This window comes from Aristolochia californica, unplaced genomic scaffold (genome assembly GCF_029961685.1).
Source record: "Aristolochia californica isolate CCGP_79_NKW_82.1479 unplaced genomic scaffold, dmAriCali1.0.hap1 SCAF_6, whole genome shotgun sequence".
In the NCBI taxonomy this organism is placed as follows: Eukaryota; Viridiplantae; Streptophyta; class Magnoliopsida; order Piperales; family Aristolochiaceae; genus Aristolochia; species Aristolochia californica.
Genome location: NW_027182257.1, coordinates 37,129,890 through 37,157,048, shown reverse-complemented (window position 1 = coordinate 37,157,048; position 27,159 = coordinate 37,129,890). Strand labels below are relative to the sequence as shown.

At 38.5% G+C, this 27,159-nt stretch overlaps 2 protein-coding genes across 7 annotated transcripts; one reads left to right on the top strand and one right to left on the bottom strand.

Annotated features, from left to right (window-relative positions):
- Window positions 1-326: 326 nt before the first annotated feature.
- On the bottom strand, window positions 327-5,615 carry LOC137934098 (uncharacterized). 4 transcript variants are annotated; one of them, XM_068778325.1, is made up of 14 exons: window positions 5,305-5,615; window positions 4,323-4,719; window positions 4,074-4,187; window positions 3,500-3,989; window positions 3,081-3,121; window positions 2,880-2,948; window positions 2,680-2,780; window positions 2,477-2,555; window positions 2,217-2,315; window positions 2,061-2,129; window positions 1,373-1,422; window positions 1,203-1,284; window positions 862-956; window positions 327-784 (listed from the first exon to the last, which is right to left on the bottom strand). In XM_068778325.1, the coding sequence occupies exons 1-14, from the start codon at window positions 5,604-5,606 to the stop codon at window positions 676-678; spliced, it is 2,097 nt and encodes a 698-aa protein (XP_068634426.1). In that variant the 5' UTR covers window positions 5,607-5,615; the 3' UTR covers window positions 327-675. The 4 variants fall into 4 exon arrangements, 3 of the variants coding, with proteins under 3 accessions (XP_068634426.1, XP_068634427.1, XP_068634425.1); XM_068778326.1 differs by having other exon boundaries at window positions 3,500-3,782; XM_068778324.1 differs by having other exon boundaries at window positions 3,500-4,187.
- A 1,143-nt stretch (window positions 5,616-6,758) lies between these two features.
- Window positions 6,759-26,335, top strand: LOC137933995 (monodehydroascorbate reductase, chloroplastic/mitochondrial). 3 transcript variants are annotated; one of them, XM_068778163.1, is made up of 17 exons: window positions 6,759-6,811; window positions 7,062-7,227; window positions 7,314-7,413; window positions 9,221-9,298; window positions 9,457-9,528; window positions 23,049-23,167; window positions 23,268-23,352; window positions 23,501-23,590; window positions 23,689-23,790; window positions 23,876-23,965; window positions 24,108-24,188; window positions 24,472-24,543; window positions 24,639-24,733; window positions 24,889-24,977; window positions 25,086-25,148; window positions 25,271-25,311; window positions 25,977-26,335. In XM_068778163.1, the coding sequence occupies exons 1-17, from the start codon at window positions 6,790-6,792 to the stop codon at window positions 26,106-26,108; spliced, it is 1,497 nt and encodes a 498-aa protein (XP_068634264.1). In that variant the 5' UTR covers window positions 6,759-6,789; the 3' UTR covers window positions 26,109-26,335. The 3 variants fall into 3 exon arrangements, with proteins under 3 accessions (XP_068634264.1, XP_068634265.1, XP_068634263.1); XM_068778164.1 differs by lacking the exon at window positions 6,759-6,811 and adding an exon at window positions 6,822-6,945; XM_068778162.1 differs by lacking the exon at window positions 6,759-6,811 and adding an exon at window positions 6,822-6,945 and having other exon boundaries at window positions 7,032-7,227.
- The last annotated feature ends 824 nt before the right edge of the window (window positions 26,336-27,159 follow it).

Sequence of the window (27,159 nt, the reverse complement as noted above, 5' to 3'; positions counted from 1 at the left end):
TTTTACACTGCACTTTACATTATACACACTAACACAAACAAGTACTTTACACTGCACTTTCCATTACGTACACTAACACAAACAAATACTGCATTTTTCCTCTGTTTTTAACTGGGAAAGTACTTCACTTTCCCTCCCACCTTCCCTATGCACCCACAAAGTGCACCCCACCCCCCACCCTCCCCTCAATTATAAAAATGCCCCTATATATTTAATAAACCTTAATCTTCTTATATCTCCATAACTACACATCCTATGTACATGAAAATTTTATAATTTAACATGCAAAACAAGATTTACATGAAGAAAATTAACCAGTGAAGAGCTAAAATGACCAAAATATCCTTAGAAGGTAAAATTACCAAAATACCCCTAGATATGTTTTCTAACAGAGTAAAACAGAGAAACCATAACTACACTCTATCCATCATCGACATATTCAGTATCCATAACCCAAGTTGCATGCATACCATCTTGCTGTAACCCAACGGTTAGAATGGTCATAGTGGCATGTAGGCCGTCGTCATACAGAAGAACCAATCAAAAATACCTGGACGCCTTCAAGAGAACTCTCTCAAAACTCCAGCTTTTTAACTTTTCCGTCATTCCTTTTCTAAACAAATGCTATCATTATACATCTGGAAAAAACGGTACACGGAATGCTCCTGGTATCTCTCAGCTTCTAGGCTCTGAAGTTCTTCGTGTAGGGGAACCCACTACTGTTTGGATCAGTTCAGCCATCCTCTGTAGTATGTCTCGAAAGGAGGGCCGGCTTGCAGGATCACTATGCGTTTAAATAAAGAAGTTCATCAGCTTTGTAAGAGAATCAAGTCGAAAAACATTTTGGACAAGCTGCACCACCTTTGCCAGCAATCCATGATGATGGATGAGATTCGAGGATCTAGGTCTTCAGGCAGATCCAACCTCCGATCCATGAATCCAACAACACCCACAACCTTCATCAGTTGACAAAAAGAATGTCAAACGGAATAAATTGCAAGGCAATACCCAAAAGAACACAAGCAAGGTGTACAAACAACTGCTCAGTCTTCTCCAAGTATAGACAAAAGGCTATCAATGATTACCCCTTGGTTATCCTGTTAAGTGTCATCAATGTTGTACATTGGGAATCACTCAGTCTAACAACACATGATAGTTTTATAAACCTCTGCTTGTTCTTGGTAAATTTTTATCGGACATACCTGCAGTGCATTAAGGTGAGTCCATGGAACAGACTCAGTCATCAGTTCCCACAGAATAACACCAAAGCTATATACATCAGACCTGTTCAAAGATGATGTGAGATTAGCTTGTAATACTACAAAGGAGTCCGCACTATATGCTTTATTTCTCTCTGTCACAAACACTTTACTTCTCATTCGAGGGCTCATTCCGGAGGATTTCAGGGGCCATCCACTGAGGCTGCATCAAATAACAGGAATAAGTGAAACACTAAGAGAGAATACCTTTGCAATCAATACATTACTGAAAAGGATTATGTTCCAAAGCAAGGGAAACAAGTTCTAGGGAACAGTAAGATTAGGGGAAATGGCATAGGACTCCATGTACCATTGACACCTATCATATTTTTTTAAGGGTCAAATTTGTTATTTTGAAAAGATTTTGGAAGTTGTGTACTTTCAGACCCATGCTTAATCCAAGGTGGAGTGAGATCATCCCCTCTTAAATCAGGTTCCCCATGCCCACCCCTAATTATTCCCTCTAGAGAACAAATGGCAAACCTAAAGATATTGATGCAACCTAAAGATTTCAACCAAACAAAGAAAAGAACTAGCATACAACAAAAAGCAAAGACGATAGTTTGTTAGCTAAGGTCATCAAAAAAGTAATGGTAACAATTTTAAGATAAAGAGTGCACAGCCTACATTTATTTCTTCATTGAGGAACACAAATCCATAAAATGTGATAAGCAGTAAAAACAACCACATTTAATTATATCTAGAACATGGCCAGATTAATATAGGCAATCACACTCAGCAGTAATAGTTACTCTAGCTAGCTAAAATTGCCATTCCTAGAAAACGAAAAAAGATACTTACTGTTCCCCTCCCAGATTTTGCAGTTAAGAAGGCTGATTTCTTCAACTGAGACAAGCCAAAGTCTCCAACCTGATACTCACACAGTTGATTATCCAGTTATACAGTAGATGAAACACTGACTTCTCATATAGTAGAAGTCCATGGTACAGATCTTACCTTCACGGTCCAATTCCTGTCAACAAGTAAGTTCGATGACTTCAAATCTCTATGTACTATTGGTGGATTCCTCCGATGTAAATAATTCATGCCTCTTGCCTGCAACAAAGTTGTTGACCATCTATTGTCAAGGCCAAACTCTCCAGCTCATTCTAAATATATTTAAAGGTTAACATTTAGATAGAGCTATTATGTGTGGGGAGTGTGTGCAAGGGGCATTAAAACAAAATTAAAAGAAACTATTGGAAGTAACAACATACAACATCAAGGGCCATTCTTATACGACGTCTAATGTCCAAGACCTGACTGTTCTTGTGCAATGTTTTGAAGAGACTTCCCCTGTACAATTTAGGATTGAAAATACAATGTAGGATTGAGACCAAATTTCAAGAAAAGTATTAGGGAAAATATTGTGTTCCAGAAACTTTATCCATACTTCTGACTACGTGATCCATTGCATTACCTGGGTAAGAGTTCTGTCACTATTGCAAGCCGATCAGGTGAATATACTGCTCCCATAAAAAGTAAGACATTGGGATGCCTCAACTTTTTCATAATTTCAATCTGAAGTGAGTCAAAAAATGTGCTCAGTAAGACATGACCTTTTTTAAATAACTTGAAAACTCATAATTTCATGGATTAGCACTGTATGATTTGTCATACCTCCTTTCTGTAATCCAGTAAAATATCCTCATGGTATTCATTTTCCAAATAAACCTTGATTGCAACATCCTGATTAAAGAAAACAAAAACAGGCGACTTTTGAGTCAGTTCAGGTTAAAAGGAAAAGAAACTGTTCTGTCCTTATCAATGGCAGACAGGAAACTAATTTGTCTGATGCAAAAGAAATTGCCAAAACTGTACCGATCCATTCCAAATTCCTCGATAGACAACAGCACATGAACCTGAAAAGGACAAATAAAGAATAAAGATCTTGGAAAAAATTATAGACATTGAGAGACAGAGAGAGAGAGAGAGATCTATATTTAAACAAGTAAAAAAAGTATTAAAGAAACATTCAGAAAGAAATATAGATATTCTTCACTGAAATTCTTCTGTACATCAGCAAGCATTCATTTAATAGACATTAATAAAGAAGGGTGAAACATTAATTATGTGTGGACATATGTGAATATCTGTGTGTGTGTGTGTGTGTGAGAGAGAGAGAGAGAGAGAGAGAGAGACTTTGCTTCCACTACTACTGTTGTCTTATCCCATACCACACATGAAACTGTTTCTCATCTCGCAGGAGACCTTATAGAAACAAGGAAACACTTACATACCTCGCCCAACTTCCTCCCCTAACTGCAGGTCTTCCCAGAGAATCTCACAGTCAGTCAGTGAATTTCCTTCCTTGGCCCTTCCAAGTGATGTTTGGCCACTATCAAAACTCTCTCCTGTGCTTGAGAACGTGTGAATTATTTCTTCATTTTGGTGTCCATTAGCCTCTGCTTGAGAAATCTCAGATGCTCTCTCTTGCTCTGATTGTCTGTCTATTCTTTGCTCAATACCTAATTCCGGTAAAATATCTGTGGTCGAAGCCATCTTTGAACATTCATCACATTCCTGCCAAATGCTAATCATTTTTTGGTTTAGCATTGCTAAGCTCTCCCCATTTGCATTATTGGCCTCAAGCTCTTTTCTATCAGAAAAGTTCCTTAGAGCATGAAATGGAGTTCTCATATTGGAATTTAGTTTACCCTCCGTGGAAGAAAGTTTATTATATTCCACTTCCATGTAGCTTGGACTACTCTTAACTACATCTTCTGATTTCTGTTGTTGTTTAATATAGTAAGAACATGCTCTATTGCCAGTAAAAGAATGTAAAATTGACAGAAAAGATACATGTATGCTTACCAACTTTCTCATCTTATGGGACTGATCAATTCCAGACTCATGCAGCACATCACTTCCAGTAACAGAACCACTTAATTGGGTATCCTCTTGATGAGATGAGAAAAGCGTTGATGCCTGTCTAGTTCAAGTGCACATGCTTAAGAACATGCAATAGAGTAATAGAAAATCTAAAGGATAAAAGTAACATTTTTATTTTATCTTTGAGTAGTAACAAGGAACTAAATTAATGACACCGAGTAACACAAGCACCAGATTGGAAACAACAGATGCAATTAGTAGTTGTGGTTGCCACTTAATCCTTTTCATGTTCATCTTCCACTCTCTTGATCGGCCATGATTGTTTGCATCTTGATATGATAATTTTTCCAACTTCCTGTTATTAAATACTGCTGCATCACTTGAGACAGTTATAATGCCAATAAGCTCCCCATCTTCGTATAGTAGGCTATCTGTTACCATAGCCATAAACATTTCACCGGATTGCTTCCTGAATGGGAATTGACCTGACCATGACTGATCTTTTCTCAACCTTTCAATGATTTTTTTGAAAAATGAGTATCTATCCTCATCAAAAAGAAAATTAATAATTCTTTGGCCAAGAACTTCATAGTCCTTCCAGCCAAAGAGATTTTCAGCTGCTCTATTCCTGAAAAGAGAACAGACCTTTCAGTATGATGTTTGTGAGTTTATCTTCAACAGGTTGAGATTTAAAACAGAAAGCACGAAAGAACTGAGACTTCCAGAAAAAGTAATGTTGGTATTGAAAGTAACAAGAATCACTCACCAGGCATAATCTGCTTTGTGATTTACCATTATTACAAGAATGACCAGGATAGCCAGCTTTGTTCAATGAACGGGTTTTCATATAATTGTCCCCAGGTTAAAGTTGGATTCCGAAATGGAGAGTATGTATTGTAGATGTCACCATCCCTATGGATCTAGTGGTATCTGCCAACATTACTTTTTTTCTGCTGTTATTGTGATGACGTTGTGATTCTTCTTGTATCTCAATTAGACTTAAAAGTTCTCTTGAAAGCTCATTGCCACTAATTGTATAATCTGGAATATGTTAGAAGTAAATCTGGACGTAAACTTTAAATTGTCTTAATCTTGCAACTACAACCTATTTCTCTTAGCTGCCAAAGTCGAAGTAAGACGGATTTTGTCATATCTAAAAGCAGAGCAAAACTCAGAAAGTAAAGGTGATGAAAAGAGTGAAAGGAGGCAGCACCAGTAAATGATCTCTCCAGTATCCACCCGGCATATATGAACAGCGTTGCCCATAGACTGCAACACTTCGGAGTATGAATTACACCGAAGCAACCCCAAGTTACTACACCCAACTCCTCTGACTTCTCTCTGAATTCGACATCTCAGCTCCTCTCTCTCTTGAACCAGTACCTCAAACTGCTCTCGAAGTTTATCGTGGCTCACTACCAAATCTCTAAACCTCTTCAACAGCATCTCGTACACACTCCCTTCCTCCGCCTGCGTTTCGGGCGCGTGATGGATTACAGACTCCCCGCCGGCCATGGGCGCCGGAAATCTCTGTGCCGATGGTGAGCATATGGTCTTTCCAGTTTATATGATTTACGAAACGGAGATTAATAAACTTACATATTTTAATAATGGAAATAATAAATTAGGATCCGCCGCATGACTTATGATGTGGCATCAGGTCGAGCCAACGTCAGATATGTTCAAGCTTGTCTTTTATCTTGATACTATGAACTCATAGCACTAATTCGAGTTCAGCCTTAACGTAAAATTGGAATCGAGTTCGAACCCAGAACATTTAACTGGGTTTTAACTGGAAATATATAAATTCGTTCCCTGTCAGGTCGAATTTAAGCCGACTTAATAAAAACACTTGGATCTTTATCCTCACCCCTTGGGGAAGGGAAGAAATTGGCTTTTTTCTCAAAAGGAAAATCGTTCGATTTTACTACAATTTCCAAGTAAAGAACGATCCAAAGTCCCCCAGATGTCTTCTATTCGTTCTTTACTGGTAGGAAAATGTCTAATCCGTATCACAGGATAAATCGGTCTGTTTCTTTCCGCATTGTTGGGAAAGAGAGCAAAAAACGACAGGGAGCAGAGTTCCCAAAAGTGTCTCGTTCAAGTCACGGGATTAATCCAGCCTCTTCCGTAAACGATCTTTCTTTCCTCTTCATCGGAAAGTGTCAAAAGTCTGAAGATGATTAGAGGATGGTGGCGGCTGATTTTTTTTTTTTAAGTTTTTATTTGTTTATATTTACAAGATTGAGCGTTCACGGAAGAAAAATATACATGACCAAAGAGAAGATAGAGGCCGAATTATTAGAAAAGCTTAGATTAAGAAAATCTTTAACTCTTTACTAATAGAAAAACATTTTGACAACAGTTCTTAAGTTTTTAGAGAAAGAGTTGTCAATTTCTAATGAGGACACGAAAAGAAGAGAGAAAGAAAAGGTTACTGCTCGGTGAGAGCACAAGCTGTTGTCTAGTTAAAATTTGATGTAAGAAGTAATTTACTATTAGTAATTTGACCCCTCGGTTTCCTTGAAAGCCAGCTCTACATTCCTACACTTTCCAGCGCTTCACGGTGAACAGTTCCGACTTTCGTTTCAACGAGAATACGAGATACCTTCCCAGTCAAATCGTGCAAAAGATATAGAATTTTTAGAAACTACCAAGAACCATTAACGAAGACTATGTTTGCGCGCTGGGTTACCAGATGCACCATCACTACAGCGCAAGTGAGTTCCTCCTATCAACAAGCAGTTGGCCTTTGGGTCATGGCAAGAGCTAGCGTCATTGTTTACTGACGAACCCAGAAAAGCTGCTGTATAAAATAAACAGAGTAGAAAACTATAATTGTAAATGTCTGCAGGTCTGTCCTCATTTTAAATTATAGAAGAAAACGCACACTCCGCTCTTCTTCCTCCTGCTAATTTTATCTACTTCTTCCCGATACAGAACCCCTGATCTGGTTTTTGGTATCAACAGTTTTTCGAGCAATGGCAAACTCGACGAGTTTGAAGCACGGGATTTCTCTTTGGGGTCATCAATCTTCTTCCGTTAGTCGCAGTTCGAGCCCTTCAATTGCTTTCACTAGTGTTAGGAGAAGAGCTTTTATTGCTGCTTCGGCCTCTTTTTCTAATGAAAATCGAGAGTAAGTTTCTTGGTCGTGTCCAATTAATACTTTAACGATCTGTGTCCAATTATTTTTGTTTGTCACTATGAGCGTTATCATCATAGGTATGTTATTGTTGGTGGCGGCAACTCCGCGGGATATGCTGCTCGGACATTTGTGGAACATGGCATGGCTGATGGGAGGCTCTGCGTAGTGACGAAGGAGGTAGTGATTTTGGTAGTTTTTGTTCTTGTTCGTATGTGCATGTGGGGATGTGTGGCGGCCGGCATGTATGGATTTGTCTGTTGATTTGTGGACTATGATTATTCCGCAATTATGTATCGGTGAAGGTGTTCAAATTTGAGGATATGTTCATTTAGGAGATTCAAATTCAACACTGTTCTATAAATGACAATGTCATCTGCTCTCATACAGAGTATGGGTAGATTACATGTTTGTGATATGCCAGAGCAGGCAGGGAAGCTTATCCTACTTCGTCTCAATTGTTTTCTTACTTGTATCTGTATGAGACATATTAACATATCCTTATCAATGTAAGTTAGCACCTTGGATATCTAAGCTTCTAATCATTTAACAAGATTTATCTGAGTGAAAACTTTCTGTACTTTGTATATTCAAGTTTTTTCATGAATTATGTCACTGGTGTTTTGATGGATATTTGTCCACTGTAGAAGTTGTGAAAGTACCTTATTTACATATTGTTCTACAGTCAGCTAAGGAGGACAGAGTCATTCAAGAAATAGGGAAATATAGTTAGAAATTAGTGGTCTTGGAAGATCAAAGCTCCCCCCAGATGTGTTCATTTTTTATGGACTGCAGTCCATAACAAAATTCTCACCTGGTAGATACCGTGTGCAAGCTTTGTGGTAACCAAGAAGAAACTGCAGCTAACATTCTCATTCATTGTTCTTCAGTAGAGCAGTCTGTCGAGCTTTTTTCAAGAAGTTTGGGCTGGATGCTTGTGTCCCACATAGTTTCTCTTGCCTAACTGATCAGCTCCTCAAATGTCCCTTTCCTAAAGTGGGAAGTATTCTTTGGGGCTTGGCCTTGGCTGCTGTCCCTTGGGACCTGATGGAGCACAACAGAAAAACTTTTGAGTCTAAGTCCATCTCTTTGGGCAGTGTAATAGACAAAGTCTTCCATAACATCCTGCAATGGATTAGCAATCTTGTGTTGCCTCAGTTTTTTATCTCTATCATCTGGCGGAATTGGAAAGTAATTCTCTCCTATATTGAAATTTCTCCTCAGGTATTGCCCTCTTTATCTCTTTCTCCTAGGGGCTGGCTCAAAGTAAACTTTGATGGGAGTTCCAAAGCAACCAGAGGCCTGCTGGAATTGGTGGTACAGTTAAAGGCCATTAATGAGACGTCCTCTTGTCCTACTCTGAGCCAGTGAACTTTGGATAGCTCTATTGATGCTGAACTTCTAGCCCTTTCGGCAGGTGTTCAATTTTATTTCTAGAAGTTCTCTACTCCAGTAATTCTGGAAGGGGACTCTGCAGTCATGTTTTATTGTTTTAGTGAGAGAAACGACCCTCCTTGGAAGCTCCAACATGTTCATGATGAAGTTACTCATATTTTCTCTGGTAAGATCATAGTTTGGACCTGTCGATCGGGCAACTCCTAGCTGACCAGCTGGCTAAGCGGGGCGTCTCCTGCCAACATCTTGTTGTGGGTGCTCTTTCCCTTTGTAATTATGGGGCTTTGCCTCTATTTTTGTAATTGCTTGTTTGTTCAGCAATACAAATCATTCACTATTTCATTAAAAAAAAAAGTTAGAAGTCGAAGATGAATCCCAGAGACAAAAATGATTTCTACTCCATAATCTTGCTGAACCAGGGTACTATGCTGTATATGATTGGCACAGGTCCACACACATGGATTAAAAGTCACAGGCAACAGTCCAATATGGTTATGTGAACTGATGTCAGCGAAAATTATTCTAGTCGTCTTGACATACTTTCCTAGAATTTCAATGTTTGCTGATTTTTCATTTTGTTCATGTTGCCCAGGCTGTTGCCCCTTATGAGCGCCCGGCTTTAACTAAAGGCTATCTATTTCCTCTGGACAAAAAGCCAGCACGTTTGCCTGTAAGCATTAAAATTTTGCAGATTTTATGTTTGATCCAAGATATTATGATTAATGACGATGCAGCAGGTCTTTTGAGTCTGAGTTTATATGATTCATTTTATAATATGAAGTAAAAGCATTATCTATCTTCTAATTACTTCCTCTATATTTATCATAGGGTTTCCATACATGTGTTGGGTCAGGTGGGGAGAGACAGACCCCTGAGTGGTATAAGGAGCATGGAATTGAGGTATACATGGCTGCTTTTTCCTCTTTTCTCCTTGATACATACCTTTAGTTGTTAGCCATATGTACATGCATCTGTTTTCTCTTTCCATCTCCCTTTGACTATCTTATGTAGTTCCTGAGGAGGTGTTGGATACTAGTCTTCCTGACTGCCAATAGTGCTTGTAAGTTTCTAATTAGTTAAGAAAAATTAGAACTGTGGCTCCTTTTCCTGGTGAAATATATAACTCATTTCAAGAAATAAATACTGCTGCAGAAGGGTCCATCAGCCTCCATGAAGTACTTTCAGATTTTAATTTTGTATCTTGGAAGAAGAACAAAATCTCTCTAGTCATATAAAGCATGCCTGCAACTACCACATTCCCTTTTCTCAAAGATCCAGCTTGTCATGTTTTCTTCCATGCACAATCAGCTGTCTTGAGGCTGTAAAATTGTAAAATTGGGAAGAATAAAAGACGAAAAGGGAGAAAAATAGAGAGGAGAAGAGTTGAGGAAGCAGCGTTGAAGGGCTGCGATGGGTCTCAAAAAGCTCGAGCTCCCCTTTTAAAAATTCACTTTAGTTGGTTTTTACATATAAGGATAATTACACTGGGAATCCAGTTCCAAGATAACTCCTCTGATAGTATATGGTGTTTTGGGGGAGTCTATGGCCTGACAAGATATCGAGAGAGAAGATCTTTCTGGGATGAGCTTATGGAGCTCTATCGGTCGTGGAATCTCCCCTGGATATTTGCGGGTGATTTTAACGCCATGCAGTTCTGCAATGAGAAGAAACCTCCGTCAAATCATATATCTGCCTCAATGCGGGGGTTTTCGGATTTCATTGGCAGGTGTAATCTTGACGAGATTTCTCTCTCCGGGAAAAGTTGTACTTGGTTTAACAGCCAGCAACAACCTATCCTCTCTCAAAACTGGACCGGTTTTTGGCTTGCCCAGACTGGCTTCAATTTTTGGGTAATGTCTCTGGAAGGGTGCTTAATAAGATGGGTTCTGACCATTGGCCTATCATGCTCTCCACCTCCTTCGAGAAACGGGGGCCTTCTCCCTTCCGTTTTCAAAACTCATGGTTTTCTGATCAAAATTTTGAATCTCTTATTAATGGTTGGTGGGCTGAAGGTTCGTGTTTTGGCAGAAGGGAGTGGGCTTTTCCTTTAAAATTGCGATTTTTAAAGGAAAAACTAAAGGAATGGGCCACAAGTCGTCGTGCCTCTTTGAATTCCGCGAAGGCTACTCTCCTCTTTTAGATTGCTGACCTGGACCAGGTGGAGGAACAAAGGTATTGATCCCCTACTGAGTTCTCTTCTCGAATTTCTCTGAACTCTGATTTAAATAAAATTTTGTATCAAGAGAGGATTAGATGGAAGCAAAGAGCCAGATTTAAGTGGCTAAACGAAGGCGATGCGAATACAAAATTCTTCCATGTCGTTGCATCGGCAAGAAGGAGGTCCAACCGAATTACCTTGCTATGTATTAATAATGAGGTAACGTCGTGTTGGACCTCGATAACTAATGTGTTGATTCAGTTTTTCACAGATCTATATTCAAAGGAATGTTCAAATAGGCCAAAAGTTCAACAAATCAGCTTCTCCCGTCTCTCCCCAACTGCAACTTCCCTATTAGAGCTCCCTTTCTCTGCTGCTGAAATCGAGCGTGCCGTATTAGGAATGGAAAGTGATAGGGCCCCTGGCCCAGATGGTTTTAATGGAGATTTTCTAAAAAAACTTTGGCCATGGCTCAAAGAGGATATTTCCGCTATGCTGCATGGTTTCTTTAAGAATGATATCACCTTTCACAGCATTGGAGTATCTTTCATCAATCTGGTCCCGAAGAAGGTCAATGTTGAAAAGCCAAAAGAATTCTGACCTATTAGCCTGCTTACTAGTGCATACGAAATCATTGCAAGAATTTTGGCACATTGACTAAAAGCCCTTCTCCGGATCGTCACCCACTGCGGACAAGGCACTTTTCTCAAGGGGAGAGAAATTCTTGACTCTACAATGGCAGCACTTGAGCTCATTAATCACTTCAGTCATAGCAAAGAACCAAGAAGCTTGATCTGGAAAAGGGCTTTTGATCAAGTAAATTGGACTATTCTAGATGAGCTTATGGAAAAAATGGGATTTGGCGCAAAATGGAGATTCTGGATTAGGAGTTGTGTGGGTTCGGCTTCCTACTCTCTCATTCTTAATGGCTTTGTATGCAATTATTTCAAAGGGACAAGGGGGAATCAGACAGGGAGACCCGCTCTTTCCGCTACTTTTTAACATTATAGGGGAATTCTTCTCCTCTATGTTTTACTCGGCTGTGAATCTTGGGTGGCTCCCCCCAACTAGCCCCCAACAGGCTTTTAATATCCCCATTCTTCAACATGCGGATGATACCATCATTTTTGGGATTGGAAATATGGATGATGCTAGAGGGATCAAAGTTGTCTTGGGTCTATTTGAACTTGCCTCAGGGCAGAAAGTTAATTGGGGGAAAACTTTCCTCATGGGCTTCAATGTCAGCCCTGTGTTACTAGAAGAGCTAGCGAACATCTTTGGATGTAAAACCTCTAGCATCCCATCAACCTATCTTGGTCTTCCCCTCTTCAATGGCCGCATTAACCAAAGTCTATGGAATCCTGTGGTGGAAAAATTGGAGACCTGTCTGGCAACCTGGAAGGGCAGATTTCTAAGCAAAGCTGGCAGACTCATTCTCTTGAAGTCTTGTATCACAGGCATCCCAAATAATGCTTTGTCCTTTATGCATTGCCTCGCTTCGATTTGTAATACCATGGATAGGTCAAAAAGAAGATTTCTATGGAGAGGATTGAGTGATGCTTTTAAGTACCATTTGGTCAAATGGGAGGATGTCTGCTTGCCAAAAAATATGGGAGGTTTAGGGATTCGGAAATCGAAGGATATGAACCAAGCCATACTCTTAAAATGGATTTGGAAGTTCAACAATGTTTCTTCTAATCTTTGGAAGGAAATGGTATCTGTTAAGCTTGGTTGTCCTTCTCCTTGGTAGACTTCAGGAGGCAATCAGAGATGTCTATCTCCAATTTGGAGATCATTATATCTATTTATCCCCAAATTTTCTTCAGTCGTCAGATTCATTGTTGGTAACTGCAGATCTTTAAAGTTTTGGGAGGAGTGGTGGACGGGTCAGAAGCCTTTACAGTCAACATTCAGGAACCTTCTCCTCCTATCTTTACAAAGGGAAATATCGGTTGCAAATGCTTTTGAAGGGGATGGTTTGAACTTGCACCCTAGAAGGGGTTTCTCTGATACGAAGGCTTTGGAGGCAAATAGGTTGATGGAATCTTTGCAAACCTACAGATTGAGGCCTTTAGTCGCTGACAAGATGATATGGTGGCCTAATAAAAGCGGAATTTTCTCTATGTCCTTTGCTTAAATTTTCATCAGTAGTTGTCATTCAAACCAAAGGGATCATGAGATTTCCTTTTCATGGCGTCTTTATGCCCCGCCAAAGATTAAAAAATTCGTATGGAGCGCCTACCAAGGAAAGATACTCACGACAGATGTGCTCAGAAGAAGAGGACACCCAGCTATTGATCCTCTCTGCCCTCTCTGCAACTATGAGGTCGAATCAGTCAATCACATCCTGCTTCAATGCTCTTTCTCGTGGCATGTATGAACTTCCATCCTTAGTAAGACGGGGTTGCAATTCTGTATTCCTGTGGATCTGATTTCTTTTGGTAAGATGCTCAATGGTACTCCCCTTCCTGGGCTTGGAAAGCTTATGATATCCGCTTGCACTAGTTTCATTCCATGGGGGCTTTGGAATGAGCGTAACCGGAGGCATTTTGATACTAGAAGTAATTATGTGGTAAGGGTCGCTGATTGTGTGTCGGGACTGCATGGCTCCTTACAAGAAGTCTTTCTCCTCCTTTGCTGGTTCATTTATCCGCGATAATTGGAGCATCATTGCAAAGATGCGGTGTGGAACCAAAATCCTAGTCATGCAGGAATGGACCCCCCCGGAGCCAAGTTTCCTAAAGTTAAATTTTGATGGTTCTTCTCTAGGTTATCCCGGAATGGCTAGTTTTGGGGATGTTATCTCGGATTCCTCAGGCAATCAGTGTTTATCGTATGCTGGTTCGTTAGGTATTGTTGACTCAAATACGGCTAAATTCCAAGGTCTCATCAATGGGCTCCACGTTTTCTGAGACAATTATAGTGGCCCTCTTCACATTGAGGGGGACTCGAAGGTGGTACTTGGTTGCAAAGAAACCCCCCCGGTGGCGGCATTGGGATTCTCTTCAGGAAATTCTTGAAATTGCTTCTCAATTTTCTTGTATTTGGTCTCACATTCCGAGATTTGCTAACTCTGTGACAAATGTGCTTGCCAAGTTAGGAGCAACCTTTCAATCTCTTGTTGTTAGGGATTTGCTCCCTGTTTCTTTGTAATTCTTTTTGTTCATATATACATCCTTTTTAAAAAAAAACATATAAGGATAATTATGCCCCATAGTACAAGAATGCTTATATCTCTATGATTACATATCAAAATTAAGTGTAACTTGAAACATAAAGTCATGACAAGTATTCTTGCTTGCTGTAATCAGATGGGACCCATATGAGATGATAAAATGACCAAAATACCCCTGAATTAATATTTTTACAAGGGCACTGACATCTCAAGTGCCTTCAAAAGTTTTCTCAAAAATCTATTGCAGAGTGTTGGCTTATTAATCTTATCATTTGGAATAATTAATTTCCAATAATTTGGTCTAGATCTATTATTCGGAAAAGAGAAAAAAAGTGGCCTAAATTTGCAGCTATGAGTTGCAATCAATATGCTGTGGTGGAAGAATACATAAAAGCAATAATAAAGCTTGTATACTACTATTATCATGTTGTCATTGTGGACTCTACTGGAGTTAGATATGGTGATCTCTCTCTCTCTCGGTTAGATATAGTTAGATTGGCCTATTCAAATTAACACTTTCCCCCTATCCTGGGGGCGCACTCCTTTCCGTTTTGAAAATTCTTGGACCTTGCTGGAAGTTTTTAACTCTTCCATTCCGGTCTGGTGGCAAGAATTGACCCAACACCCTAACCCTGGCTGGAATCTTGCCCTGAAATTAAAAGCTCTGAAATTGAAGATTCGTTCGTGGTATGTTTCCCATCGTGCTGCTGCTGCTGCTACTCGGAAGGACTTGGTTCGTAGATGCATCTCGGAGCTCGACTTACTCGAAGAGCAAAGGTCTATTTCTTCTTCTGATTTAATTCTTAGATCTCAATTAAATTCCGAGCTTTCTACTATGCTATGTTGCAAAACTGTTCGTTGGAAACAGCGAGCAAGATTTCGCTGGATAGCCAAAGGGGATGGAAATACTAATTTTTTCCATGCTATTGCCTCGGCCAGAAGGAGGGTTAACCGTATCACTTCCATCTCTCATGGAGACCAAGTGATAACGGATAGCCCCTCTATCTCTAATCTCTTCGTGAAGTTTTTCTCAGAACTATACGCTGAAGAACATTTCAATCGGCCGAAATTGCATCAACTCGATTACTAGAGAATCTCCTTGTCCGAAGTTGCAGACTTAGAAAAGCCCTTCAACATAGAAGATGTTGAACTGGCTACTATGGGGCTCCCGAAGGATAAAGCCCCTGGTCCGGATGGGTTTAATGGTAAGTTTTATCATAAGTATTGGGATACTATTAAATCGGATGTTTATGCGTTCATCCAAAATTTTCACCAAGTCGGCATCACCCATAAGGCAGTAGGTGCTTCTTTTATTGCCCTTATCCCAAAAAACTCCCCTGCCAATCTTCCTCTGACCACAAGCTACTATAAAATCATAGTCCGTCTGCTGGCTAACCGCCTTCGGACACACCTCCCTAAAATTATTAGCCCCTGCCAAAGTGCTTTTATCCGAGACAGAAATATTCTAGATTCTGCCATGGTTGCCCACGAGCTCTTAGACACCTTCAAAAAATCAAAACAGTCAAGATTCGTCCTGAAAATAGATTTTGAAAAGGCCTTTGATAGAGAAAATTGGAAGCTAACTGATTATCTTTTAGATAGAATGGGTTTTGAGACTCGGAGGAAATTCTGGATGAGAAGCTGCATTTCTTCCCCACATTTTTCTGTTCTAGTAAATAGATCCCCTTGCAGATATTTCAAAGCTACTAGAGGAATAAGACAAGGTGACCCACTGTCCCCATTTCTGTTCACTCTCATGGGGAAACATCTTGCTTCTATGGTCGGATTTGCCAAACGGACTGGTTGGCTTAAGCCTATCTCGACTGATTCTGACCAGGACATTCCTCTATTGCAATATGCTGATGATACTATATTTTTTGGAGAAGGTACCCTTTCTCAAGTCTCCCGCTTGAAAGCTCTATTAAACCTCTTTGAGTTGTCTTCTGGGCAGAAGGTAAGTTGGGCTAAATCTTCCATTCTAGGTTTCAATATTGATCCTTTGGTTCTTAATTCCATGGCAACCTATTTGGGTTGTAAAGTTGCCTCCTCTCCAGGTACGTATTTGGGTCTCCCTCTTTCTCCTGTATTACCCACAAAATCTTCTTGGCACCCAGTCGTTGAGCGACTTGAAGGTAGGCTCGCTTCCTGGAGAGGAAAGTTTTTATCTAAAGCCGGTAAATTCACTCTGATTAAGTCATGTTTACATGGTATTCCATCTTACTTTTTATCAGTGTACTGTTGCCCAACCTCTATGGGGAAGAGAATAGAGTTTTTAAAAAGAAGATTTTTATGGGGTGGGCAAAATGGTGAAAAAAAATATTGTCTTGTAAAATGGGTTGACATATGTAAACCTTTTGCTGAGGGTGGCCTTGGAATTTGCGACACTGCAGCAACAAACTTGGCTCTGCTTTTGAAGTGGATCTGGAAATTCAACATGACCCCGTCTCTGGTTTGGCGAAACATGGTGGCGAGTAAAGCAGATAAGTTCTTGGGATGGTGGACTAAAAGAGGAAGGTATAACAGATTATCTCCTATCTAGAAAAAATAGCTAAGTTGTTGTCTGTCTTCAAAAACATTGTCAAGTGTTATATTGGATCTGGAAGTAGCACAAGGTTTTGGACAGATTGGTGGATAGGTCAGGCTAGTCTAAACTCTTGCTATGGTCAAATCTACTCTCTCGCCAGAAACAAGGAGGCTAATATTTCTACTGTTGGACAGAATTCTTGTGATTGGAACCTAAATCTCCGTAGAGGGCTGACAGAAGCCGAAACTATTGAAGCCGCCGAACTCATTACGAGTCTATCTTCGGCCTGTGTAAAAAATGGCCCAGACGCCCTGATATGGACACTTTGTCCCAAATATACGTTTTCTACTTCATCTGCCTATAAAGCTCATCTACCCCCCTCCCATGCTCAATCCTGTCACCCATCAGCCATTGTGTGGTCTCTACACGTACCACCAAGAGCAAAATTCTTTATCTGGACTGCATGCCAAAACAAAATTCTAACATCGGATGCACTAATTCGTCGGGGAACGCACGTTTTGGATCCTCTTTGCCCGTTCTGCATGTCCTCCAATGAAACTGCGGATCATGTACTTCTGCATTGTAATTATGCGCACTCGGTATAGACAAATCTCATCAACAAAATTGGCTTGCACTATTGCTTTTCCCAAAATCTCGTTTCTACAATCCACACGATTACAAAGGTTAATCTCCCTAAAATTGGAAAGTTATTAATCTCCTGCAGTGTCGGTCACATTATCTGGGGCCTTTGGAAAGAATGGAATAACAGAAGGTTTAATAACAAATCTCTTCCTGACTACATTCTCTGCAATCAGATTGTGGGGCAAGTCACCTCTTGGATTCAGATGAGAAAAGAATTCAAAAGTCTTGGAGGGATCATTCTTAGTGAGAATTGGGATCTTGTTGCAAAATTGTCCTATCCCCCTCGCCCTCTAACTATGGAGACTTGGTCTCTTCCTTCGGTTGGATGTTTTAAACTAAACTTTGATGGAAGTGCGTTAGGTTGTCCGGGGTTAGCTGGATATGGGGGGGGGTTATCCATGACGACCAAGGAAAATTGTTCCTCTCTTTTTGCGGGCCACTCGGCATATCAGACTCAACAACAGCCGAGTTATCTGGGTTGTTCAATGGCCTGAAGTTGTTTCATCAGAGAATGGAAGGACCTTTATTTGTCGAAGGCGATTCACAAGTTGTTATCAATTGGTGTAAGAAGACATGCAAACCCCCATGGCGGCATTGGGATCTTTTTGATGATATATGTACTTTAATTTCCCAAATACGATGTAAGTGGAATTATATTCCTAGATCCGCAAATCACTTGGCGGATAGTCGGGCGAAAACAGGTGTTTTTCTCCAACAGCTTGTTGTGGAAGGTCATGTTTAGTATGGTTTGTATTTTTTCTCTCTCTCAGTAATATATTCACACCTTTTTCAAAAAAAAAAAAAAAAATCTCTCTCTCACATACATAATGATTCTGATCATTTTCTCCTATCGACCACACGTGTCCTTAATAAAACATGGCACATTAAGATCCATTTAGTAATCAATGAAGATTATGTGTTTTATTATTTACTAGCTTTAGTTGATAGTGGTACTGACCTTAATTGCATCCAAGAATGGTTAATTCTGACCCAATATTTTGAAAAGACTTATGCTAGTGGCCATAAGATGAAAATCAATTATAAATTAAATAATGTTGTCATCTGTAGTGACTCCAATTGTCTCCCTATTGACTTCTTATTTGTTAGAGATCTTTTACAGCAAGTCATTCTAGGGACACCTTTTCTCAGTAAAATAATGCCCATTTACAAGCATTACAAGTCAAGGAATAGCGGGACATATTAATGATGCCCCTATAATCTTTCCCTTTGCATCTAGTCCACAAACTAGATTTCTCAATGAATTAAAAACTGTCTGTTAGAAAAGAAAGACAAATCAATTACTTAAAGAGAAGAAATTTTTTATTTCATGATTGAACAAAGGTTACAAACACCTGACATCAAAGATCAGATAACCATGTTACAACAACAATTCACTTCAGAAATCTGCAGTTAAATTCTTACTGCATTTTGGAGTAGGAAAAAACATACTGTTTCCTTACCCTATATTGATAATTTTGGTGAGAAAAATATTCCTACAAAAGCTCGTTCAATTCAGATAAAAAAGGAATATTTAGATCTCTGCAAACAAGAAATTCAAACCTTGTTAGAAAAAGGCTTAATAAAAAAATCTTACTCTCAATGGAGTTGTACAACTTTTTATGTCAATAAAAATGTTGAGAAAGAACGAGGAGTTCCTCAATTGGTGGTCAATTATAAACCCCTTAATAATTGTCTCAAATGGATTAGATATCCTATTTCTAGTAAAAAGTATCTTCTAGACAGATTGCATTATGCTAAAATATTTTCCAAATTTGATCTTAAATTTGGATATTGGCAGATTCAAATTAATGAAAAAGATAAATATAAAACTGTATTTATTGTTCCTTTTGGGCATTATGAATGGAATATTATGCCTTGGATTGAAAAATGCTCCCTTTGAATTTCAAAATATCATGAATAATATTTTCAGCAAGTATAGTGAATTTTCTATAGTTTATATTGATGATATTGTTATCTTCTCTACAACTAGAATCTCACTTTAAACATTTAAAAACTTCCAAAACCATTATTAAATGAAATGGTCTTGTGATTTTTGCTCCAAAAATGAAATTATTTCAAAATTTTATAAGATTTTTGGGCCATGATATTCATAAAGGAACAATTATTCCTATCAGTAGATCAATTGAATTTGCTTCTAAATTCCTTGATGAAAGTAGGGATAAAAATCAATTAAAAAGATTTTTGAGTAGTCTTAATTACATTTCAGACTACTATCCAAATCTTGCCCAGGATTCTAGACTTCTTTATAATAGATTAAAGAAAAATCCCGAGTCTTGTGATTTCTGCTCCAAAAATGAAATTATTTTAAAATTTTATAAGATTTTTGGGCCATGATATTCATAAAGGAACAATTATTCCTATCAGTAGATCAATAGAATTTGCTTCTAAATTCCTTGATGAAAGTAGGGATAAAAATCAATTACAAAGATTTTTGGGTAGTCTTAATTACATTTCAGACTACTATCCAAATCTTGCCCAGGATTCTAGACTTCTTTATAATAGATTAAAGAAAAATCCCAAGTCTTAGACTGAAGCCCATACTAAGGCTATTCAAAAAATTAAATCTAGAGTTCGACAACTTCCTTGTCTTGCTCTAGCCAACCCGCATATTGGATATGGAGGAATCCTAAAACTATTAAATCCTGTTTCTAATAAAGATGAATTGGTAAGATTTAATTCAGGCTTATGGAAACAGTCCCAGTTGAACTATTAGACTGTTAAGCAAGAAATTCTTGCTATAGTGAAATGTATTGGTCAATTTCAGGATGATTTACTCAGTCAACATTTTTTGTTATGAGTAGACTGTTCTGTAGCCAAACAAATTCTCAAAAAAGATTTTAAAAAATTTAGCATCTAAACAAATATGTGCCCGTTGGCAAGCAGAATGAAGTGTTTTTTATCTTGATATTGAATATATAAAGGGGAAAAAATAACTCCCTACCTGATTTTCTTACCCGCGAATTTCTACAAGGTTAAAACAATTTATCATTTTTCCGGCAGGGGAAATGCCTAATCTGCCAAAGGAAGAGGCCGAGGCAGATCAAATAATAGAGGAAAAAATAAAGTTTCCGAATCTTCGACTTCTACGTCAATGAAGGTCGTATTATTATCTGAACCTAATTTTACCACTCCTCAAATTACAGAAGAAATTATGATTATCAATCACAAGGATATGCTCATGACTGCTGATCCTTAGAAAATTATTTCCAAGTGGCTGAAGGATTCATTTTTTCCAGTCACTAATAATAATTGCTGGTTTGATTATGAAGCAATTATGGCTCATATTCAATATGTTACCAATAATCATACATTGTCAAATATTAAAAATCCTGACAGTCCAATTGCCTACAGTCGATGCACTATTAGTAAATTTTTATCTTCATTAGTTGCTAATGAAGAAATTGCACCCAATGGCAAAGTGTATAATTAGTGGGATTATGTCAATGCTTGGTATAATATGTTTTATTATCAAAACCCCTCGCATCGACATTCTTGCTTTATTACCCTAAGTGCTGAAATTAAGAAACATAGACAAGAGAAAATACCTAGTCCTTTATGTGGTTTACAAATGGAGGGTTAAATTTGGTCCTCCAATTTCCATTCTTCCTGAACCACTTCAAGAACTGTATGGTCAATGGCGTCATTCATCCCAGTATTCGAGAGGTTAAACCCATAGTAAAAGGATCTAATACATTTCTTTTTGTTTTGGAATTTTCTATTCCTTGGATATGGAAATAGGACAGTTAAATTGCCTTTAATGAATTGCAACTTTCAATCTTGCAACATAGTTTTCATGTAAGATGGTGGAATAAGTTCCCCGCGTTAGAAAATAAAATTGCAGAAATAAAGTCTGTTATTCTTTAGTTTAAAAAACAAACTCCCAAATTAGTGGAGAGAACAAATATGTCAGCCTTTGAAATTATCAAGGCACAAATCAAATCCAAACTCCAAGAAATATCGGATGATGAATTGTTAATAAAAATCCTCGACTCAATTAAAGTCTTTCTTAACTGAATTTAATAAAGATAACAGAGACAATATGTCTATATCTACCTATGGCTCTTCCAAAGAAAGCAGTGACGGTGAAGGTGATAATGACAATCACGATGAAGAAATCAGCTTTGTCCCCGACTTGAAGACAAAGATGCTTCTATTGGCGATTTTTGGGACGTGATTATTAAGCAAGTTGAGAATAAGACTAAAAAGAGATAATAATTTCTGTAGAATAATGGACTATGACTTAGATGCTATGGTCAATTTCTTGCTCAGTCCGGATCGCTAGACTAGAATATTAATGTTGGACCCCATGGCAGTACGAAAAGCACAAAAGCTCAAACACCATGAAGAATACACAGCTAGCTTGCCCAAATTATGGACAACCCAACAAAAGAGGAGTTGTCATCGAAAAAGAAGATTCCCTAGCACATCATGATGAATGACAATTCAACCATGAATCAAAGTTGCTTTTGACAACTGGCTGACACTAGTAAAAAACAGATAGAATTAGTGTAAAAAATGGACACCTCATCACGGAATTTTATCTTGAAGTCAATGTCAAGAAACTCAATTATGATTTTGAACAATAGTGCTTATTTATTGGGGCACTTGCTATAGCTGGATTGGTGGATCTCAAATTCTTTGAAATCCATCAAATAGTTTTTCTTAGTGTGTAAGGTTTTGCCCTTTAATAAACGGAACCATCTCGTTTGTAAGGCATCACTTGGAAGTGCTCTGAGTTTGTCTCTAAGGTTGCCATTGTATGCTTGGAAGTGCTCTCTCTCTGTTTTTTATAAAAAATTGAGTTTAAGTTTCCTTGTATGATATTGAGCTTTTGAAGTGTTGCATAGTAGTAATAGTAGCGATCCTTACACACTAAGAAAAGTTATTTGATGGATTTCAAAGAATTTGAGATCCACCAATCTGGCTTTAACATGTGCGCCAATAATTGAGCACTATTGTTCAAAATCATAATTGAGATTCCTGAGACCGACTTCAAGATAAGATTCCTTGATGAGGTGTTCTTTTTTACACTAATTCTGTCTTTTTTTACTAGTGTCAACCAGTCATCAAAAGCAGCTTTGATTCTCTCTCGAATTGTCAGTTGTCGTGATGTGCTGGGGAATCTGCTTTTTCGATGATGACTCCTCTTTTGTTGCATTGTCCATAATTTGGCAAGCTAGTTGTGTATTCTTCATGGCCTTTGACCTTTTGTGTTTTTTGTATTGCAGTGGGGTATCCAACATTAATATTCTAGTGTGATGATCTAGACTGAGCAGGAAATTGATAGTAGCATTTGAGTGATAGTCCATTCTCCAGAAATAATTATCTCTTTTAATCTTATCCTCAACATGCTTAATAATTACGTCCTAATAATCGCCGATAGAAGCATCTTCGTCTTCAGGCTAAGAGTCGGGGATGCAGCTGATTTCTTCATCATGATTGTCATTATCACCGTCACCGTTACTGCCTTCTTTGGAAGAGCCATAGGCAGATATAGACGTATTGTTTCTGTTATCTTCTATTTAATTCAGTTAAGAAGGACTCCTTAATTGAGTCTAGAATTTTTATTAACAATTCATCATCAAATATTTCTGGGAATGGATTTGATTTGTGCCTTGATAATTTCAAAGGCTGACATATTTGTTTTCTCTCTCTCTCTCCTAGATTTCCTAGATATCATGTGGGATCCCCTTAAGAGGGAAGGTAACAGGATTGTTAATTCTTTAGGAAATGACATTATGTCGAAACTACATATGATTATCTTTATTGTTCTCTCTATTTTCATGAATAGAGATATCTTCTGTATTTTCTTTCTACTGTTAATATTAATATCTCACTTGATATGCTTGACACATTGTTTGAATTTCAAATATCTATGATGATTTCTCATTTCCTTGAAGGTCTTGTATCAAGATCCTGTTGCAGACATAGACGTCCAAACGAATACTTTGACGACGTCTTCAGGCAAACTTCTTAAGTTTGGGTCTCTTATAATTGCAACTGGTTGTTCTGCTGCAAGGTACTCTATCTGCTCTGATTGCTTTTAATGTGCTTCATCGACCTCTTAAATCTGAGTGCATGGTAAGGAGCCCCAAATAAGTTGTTCATCTTCCTCTCAGGTTTCCAGAGAAAATTGGAGGAAACTTACCAGGCGTTCACTACATCAGGGATGTGGCTGATGCTGATTCGCTTATATCATCTTTGGTATTTGCAACACCTTGTCTATTTCATAGTTGTTAATACAATTTTTCTGGGTTTGGAAAATCTTTTTTCTTTTATAATGTACTCATGGCAGCCCTTTGTGCTCTGGATCATATTCTTATCTTTTTAACAAGGGCTGTGTTGCTTCCAGGTGAAAGCAAAGAAAGTTGTTGTAATTGGTGGAGGTTATATTGGTATGGAGGTGGCTGCTGCAACTGTTGGCTGGAAACTTGATACAACGGTGCCAATTCATTTTATGTGTAATCTTACTTTTATAAGAGCAAGGATTGGCAATAGAGCTCGCTCTTATAGTTTAACTTCAAACAATTGTTTGAGTAGGTCATATTTCCAGAGAATCATCTTATGCCAAGATTATTTACGCCTTCCTTAGCTCAGAGGTATGAAGGGCTTTATCAAGAGAATGGGGTTAAGTTCTTAAAGGTAGAAACCACTTGTCATGCTCTGGGTCATACAGGACAACTTTGAATTGGGCCTTTTTTAACTTGCTCTCCTTTATGTTGATTAGGGTGCTCTTATTAATAATTTGGAAGCTGGCCCTGATGGAAGGGTAGCTGCTGTCAGGCTTGGAAATGGATCCGTTGTAGAAGCCGACACAGTATGTCTGCTATTTTCTAACATGCTGCGCAATCTTAAATCTCTTTTGGTTGAAAATAAATATGCTAAGCATTTGGTTAAAACCTCCCTTTAAAAAGTGAAACTTTTAAGTTCAATACATCTGGAATTATTTTGAAATTTAGGTTATTGTTGGAATTGGAGCAAAACCTGCTGTCAGTCCCTTCGAGGAGCTGGGGTTAAATGCCGCGGTTGGAGGTATACAGGTGTGTACTACTTTCTCTTTTTTCTTTTCATAATAGCCTAAGATTTTATTTTGCCACCTGGGAAGGTTGCTTATCATTGAGAAGCTGGTTCCTGCTTTTCAGAGCTACTGGCTGAACTTTTTTGCTATTTTCGCATATTAACGGCTTGTTGGTGGAGCCACTTCTACATTGCATTTTCTCCATGAATTAATAAAAATTTTTTAAAGTAGAAAAACATTACTGTTGTGAAATATGAAATTGTATGATTTAGTGTGAAAATTCTAACCTGAAATGCTTTTTTCAGGTCGATAGTCTGTTCCGAACTAGTGTGCCCAGCATATATGCCATTGGAGATGTAGCTGCATTCCCATTAAAGGTATAATTATCTTGGTTTAAACATTTGGTGCCGATGGAAATTTGAATGAAAAAGAAGATGATCATGTCAGTGGATATAAATTTTGCTGAAAGCAGATATATAACCGGATTGCACGAGTGGAACATGTAGATCATGCCCGTAAATCAGCCCAACATTGTGTGGGAGCATTATTAAGTGCCCAAACTCATCCGTAAGCTTGCTTATTTTTGTTTCTGTGCTAGTATCCTGTTGGTTTTTTAATCCATGCCATGATACCCCACAATCAAGCGGTTGCACTGATTTGCTTAGTCATAGTTGGATTTGTCTTCTAAGGAAAGCCCATATGATGATTTTCATGGTTAACAGATATGACTACCTGCCATACTTTTACTCAAGGGTCTTTGAGTATGAAGGGAGTTCGCGGAAAGTCTGGTGGCAATTTTTTGGTGACAATGGTAAATAGCTGCAGTACATTTCCTAACTGCTCTAACAGATTTTGTTGTCTTGTCCTGTCTTAGAATATCCACGCATTCCTAATTTCATACATTTTTTCTCTTGTTAAGTTGGCGAGACAGTTGAAGTAGGGAACTTTGATCCCAAGATTGCAACTTTCTGGATAGACTCTGGTACAACATCTTCACATATATTGCATTTCTTTCTCTCTCTTTATGTGTGTGTGTGTGGGTGTGCGTGTGCGTATGCGTATGCAAGCGGGTGTTGATGCATTTACTTTCATGATCTGCTACAGGGAGATTGAAGGGAGTATTCCTTGAAAGTGGAAGTCCAGAGGTATCTTATCTATTTCAGTGCTTAATATGTTTTCTAATACTGGGAAGGAAGCAATCCTACTTGAGATGTAGTGATCTTTATAAAACGTAGGCACCATTTTTATAGAAGAGTAGCACCAACTTGCCTACAGAAAGGAGAAAATCTCTTGAACTTAATGGCTTAATGGGTATCAACCAAAATTGGTCCCAGAGCAAGGAAGATATTTTTTTCAGAGGATCTTTTCTGTGTGAAAAAGGGTTCGGATGCCATATTATGCCATACTTAAGCAGTTCCTATAACAATAGCAGATGGTAGTTCTTTTTTGTGTAGGTAAATATATGGACGATTATATACATACAATAATCATCTTTTATTTTCTGTGATTTTTTGGAATTCCTTTTTGTTCTTTTTTTTTCCTGGGGATTTTTCTTTAATTTTTAAGAATCCTACTCTTAAGATTTAATTTAGAGAGACATTTAGACTCAAACATTTGTGCCCACTAATTTAAAAAGGTATCTTTCAGTAGGAGAGTAATTTGTGTCCATCCTTTGCATGGTTAAGCTGCTAGTTGCCATAAAATTTTCTTTAAACCTGGACAAGCAATTCTCTTCATTTTCAATAGGTTTAAAAGCCCTTTTGCTTACTAATTTGATTATTTGACAATTTTGTTCTGTACCTTTTATCAGGATTTCGCCCTCCTCCCTCTACTTGCTAGAGGCCAGCCAGCAGTTGACAAAGCCAAGCTTCAAAATGCCTCATCTGTAGAGTCTGCTCTAGAAATCGTAAGAAACTCCTTCCAAGAGAAATCTGCGGTCTAGTTCATTTTCTTAAGCTATCCGGAGAACCATGACAAGTGCAGAAGAGAGTTTCTGTTTACCAATTCTGTTCTTTACAGTCTTTCACACCACATAGCTTGAGAATCAGGAGACAGACTAGCTACAAATATGTATTCATAATACTCTCTGCTCTACAGAATAAGAGAAGTTATATCTTCCATTGACTCACTTTTATCACATCTAAGCTTCAGAGAAATCTCCTTCGCTCATTCTTCCTGGTATTTAATGCTAATGTAGGCAAATTACGAAAGATAATAGTTGGACGGGGTTTTTGTTCCGGTAAATGGAGAGACGTGCAGTCCTTTAAGCCTTGATAAAACTTGAGACGTGACTGCCATTGTCTGTCTGAGCCTTGCGGTTAGAAAAGCATCAGCAATGCAAGGGATTCAGAACGCCTTGGCAGCAGTCAATATGGCCATTACGGTGGTTCGAAAGCGAGGTTCACAAGCCAAGAACGCGGCGAAGGAGAGCGGCTTGTTTCATCTTCTCGTCCGGCGATCTATCCCAATTCCACCCGTTATTCTTCTCTTGATCATACTGATCGTTTGGTGCTCTTCCACTTTGTTTTCTGTCTCAATTTTCTATGTCTGCCTCTCCTCTCGGAAACTCAACTTACACTGCGTTACGGCCGGAACTCGACCAGATTTGCTTGGAATCCTATCTAAGAACAATTATGCGGAGAAAAGCACCGCTACCACTGCCACCAATGCCAGTGATGCCGGAAAGTACGAGTATGCCAGTACGAAGGAGATCGATTTTGCAAGCATCGAAGATGCCAGATTAATCCTCTTCTACTGTGATTATACATGATCGAATCTCAATATTTTCTTTTTTCTTTTCTCTTAATTTTCTGTTTTTTTCCTGTTTTTATTGTTTCTTTTTTCCCCCCTCTTCTTCCGTTTTTTCTCTTCTTTTCCTTTTTTTTCCCTCCCTCTTCTTTCCTTTTTCTTTTCCTCCATTTTCTCACTTTGGTTTTCCCTTGTTGCCGCCTCGAGCCGCATGCCCGAGGCATTTTCTTCCCTTCCCTTTTCTC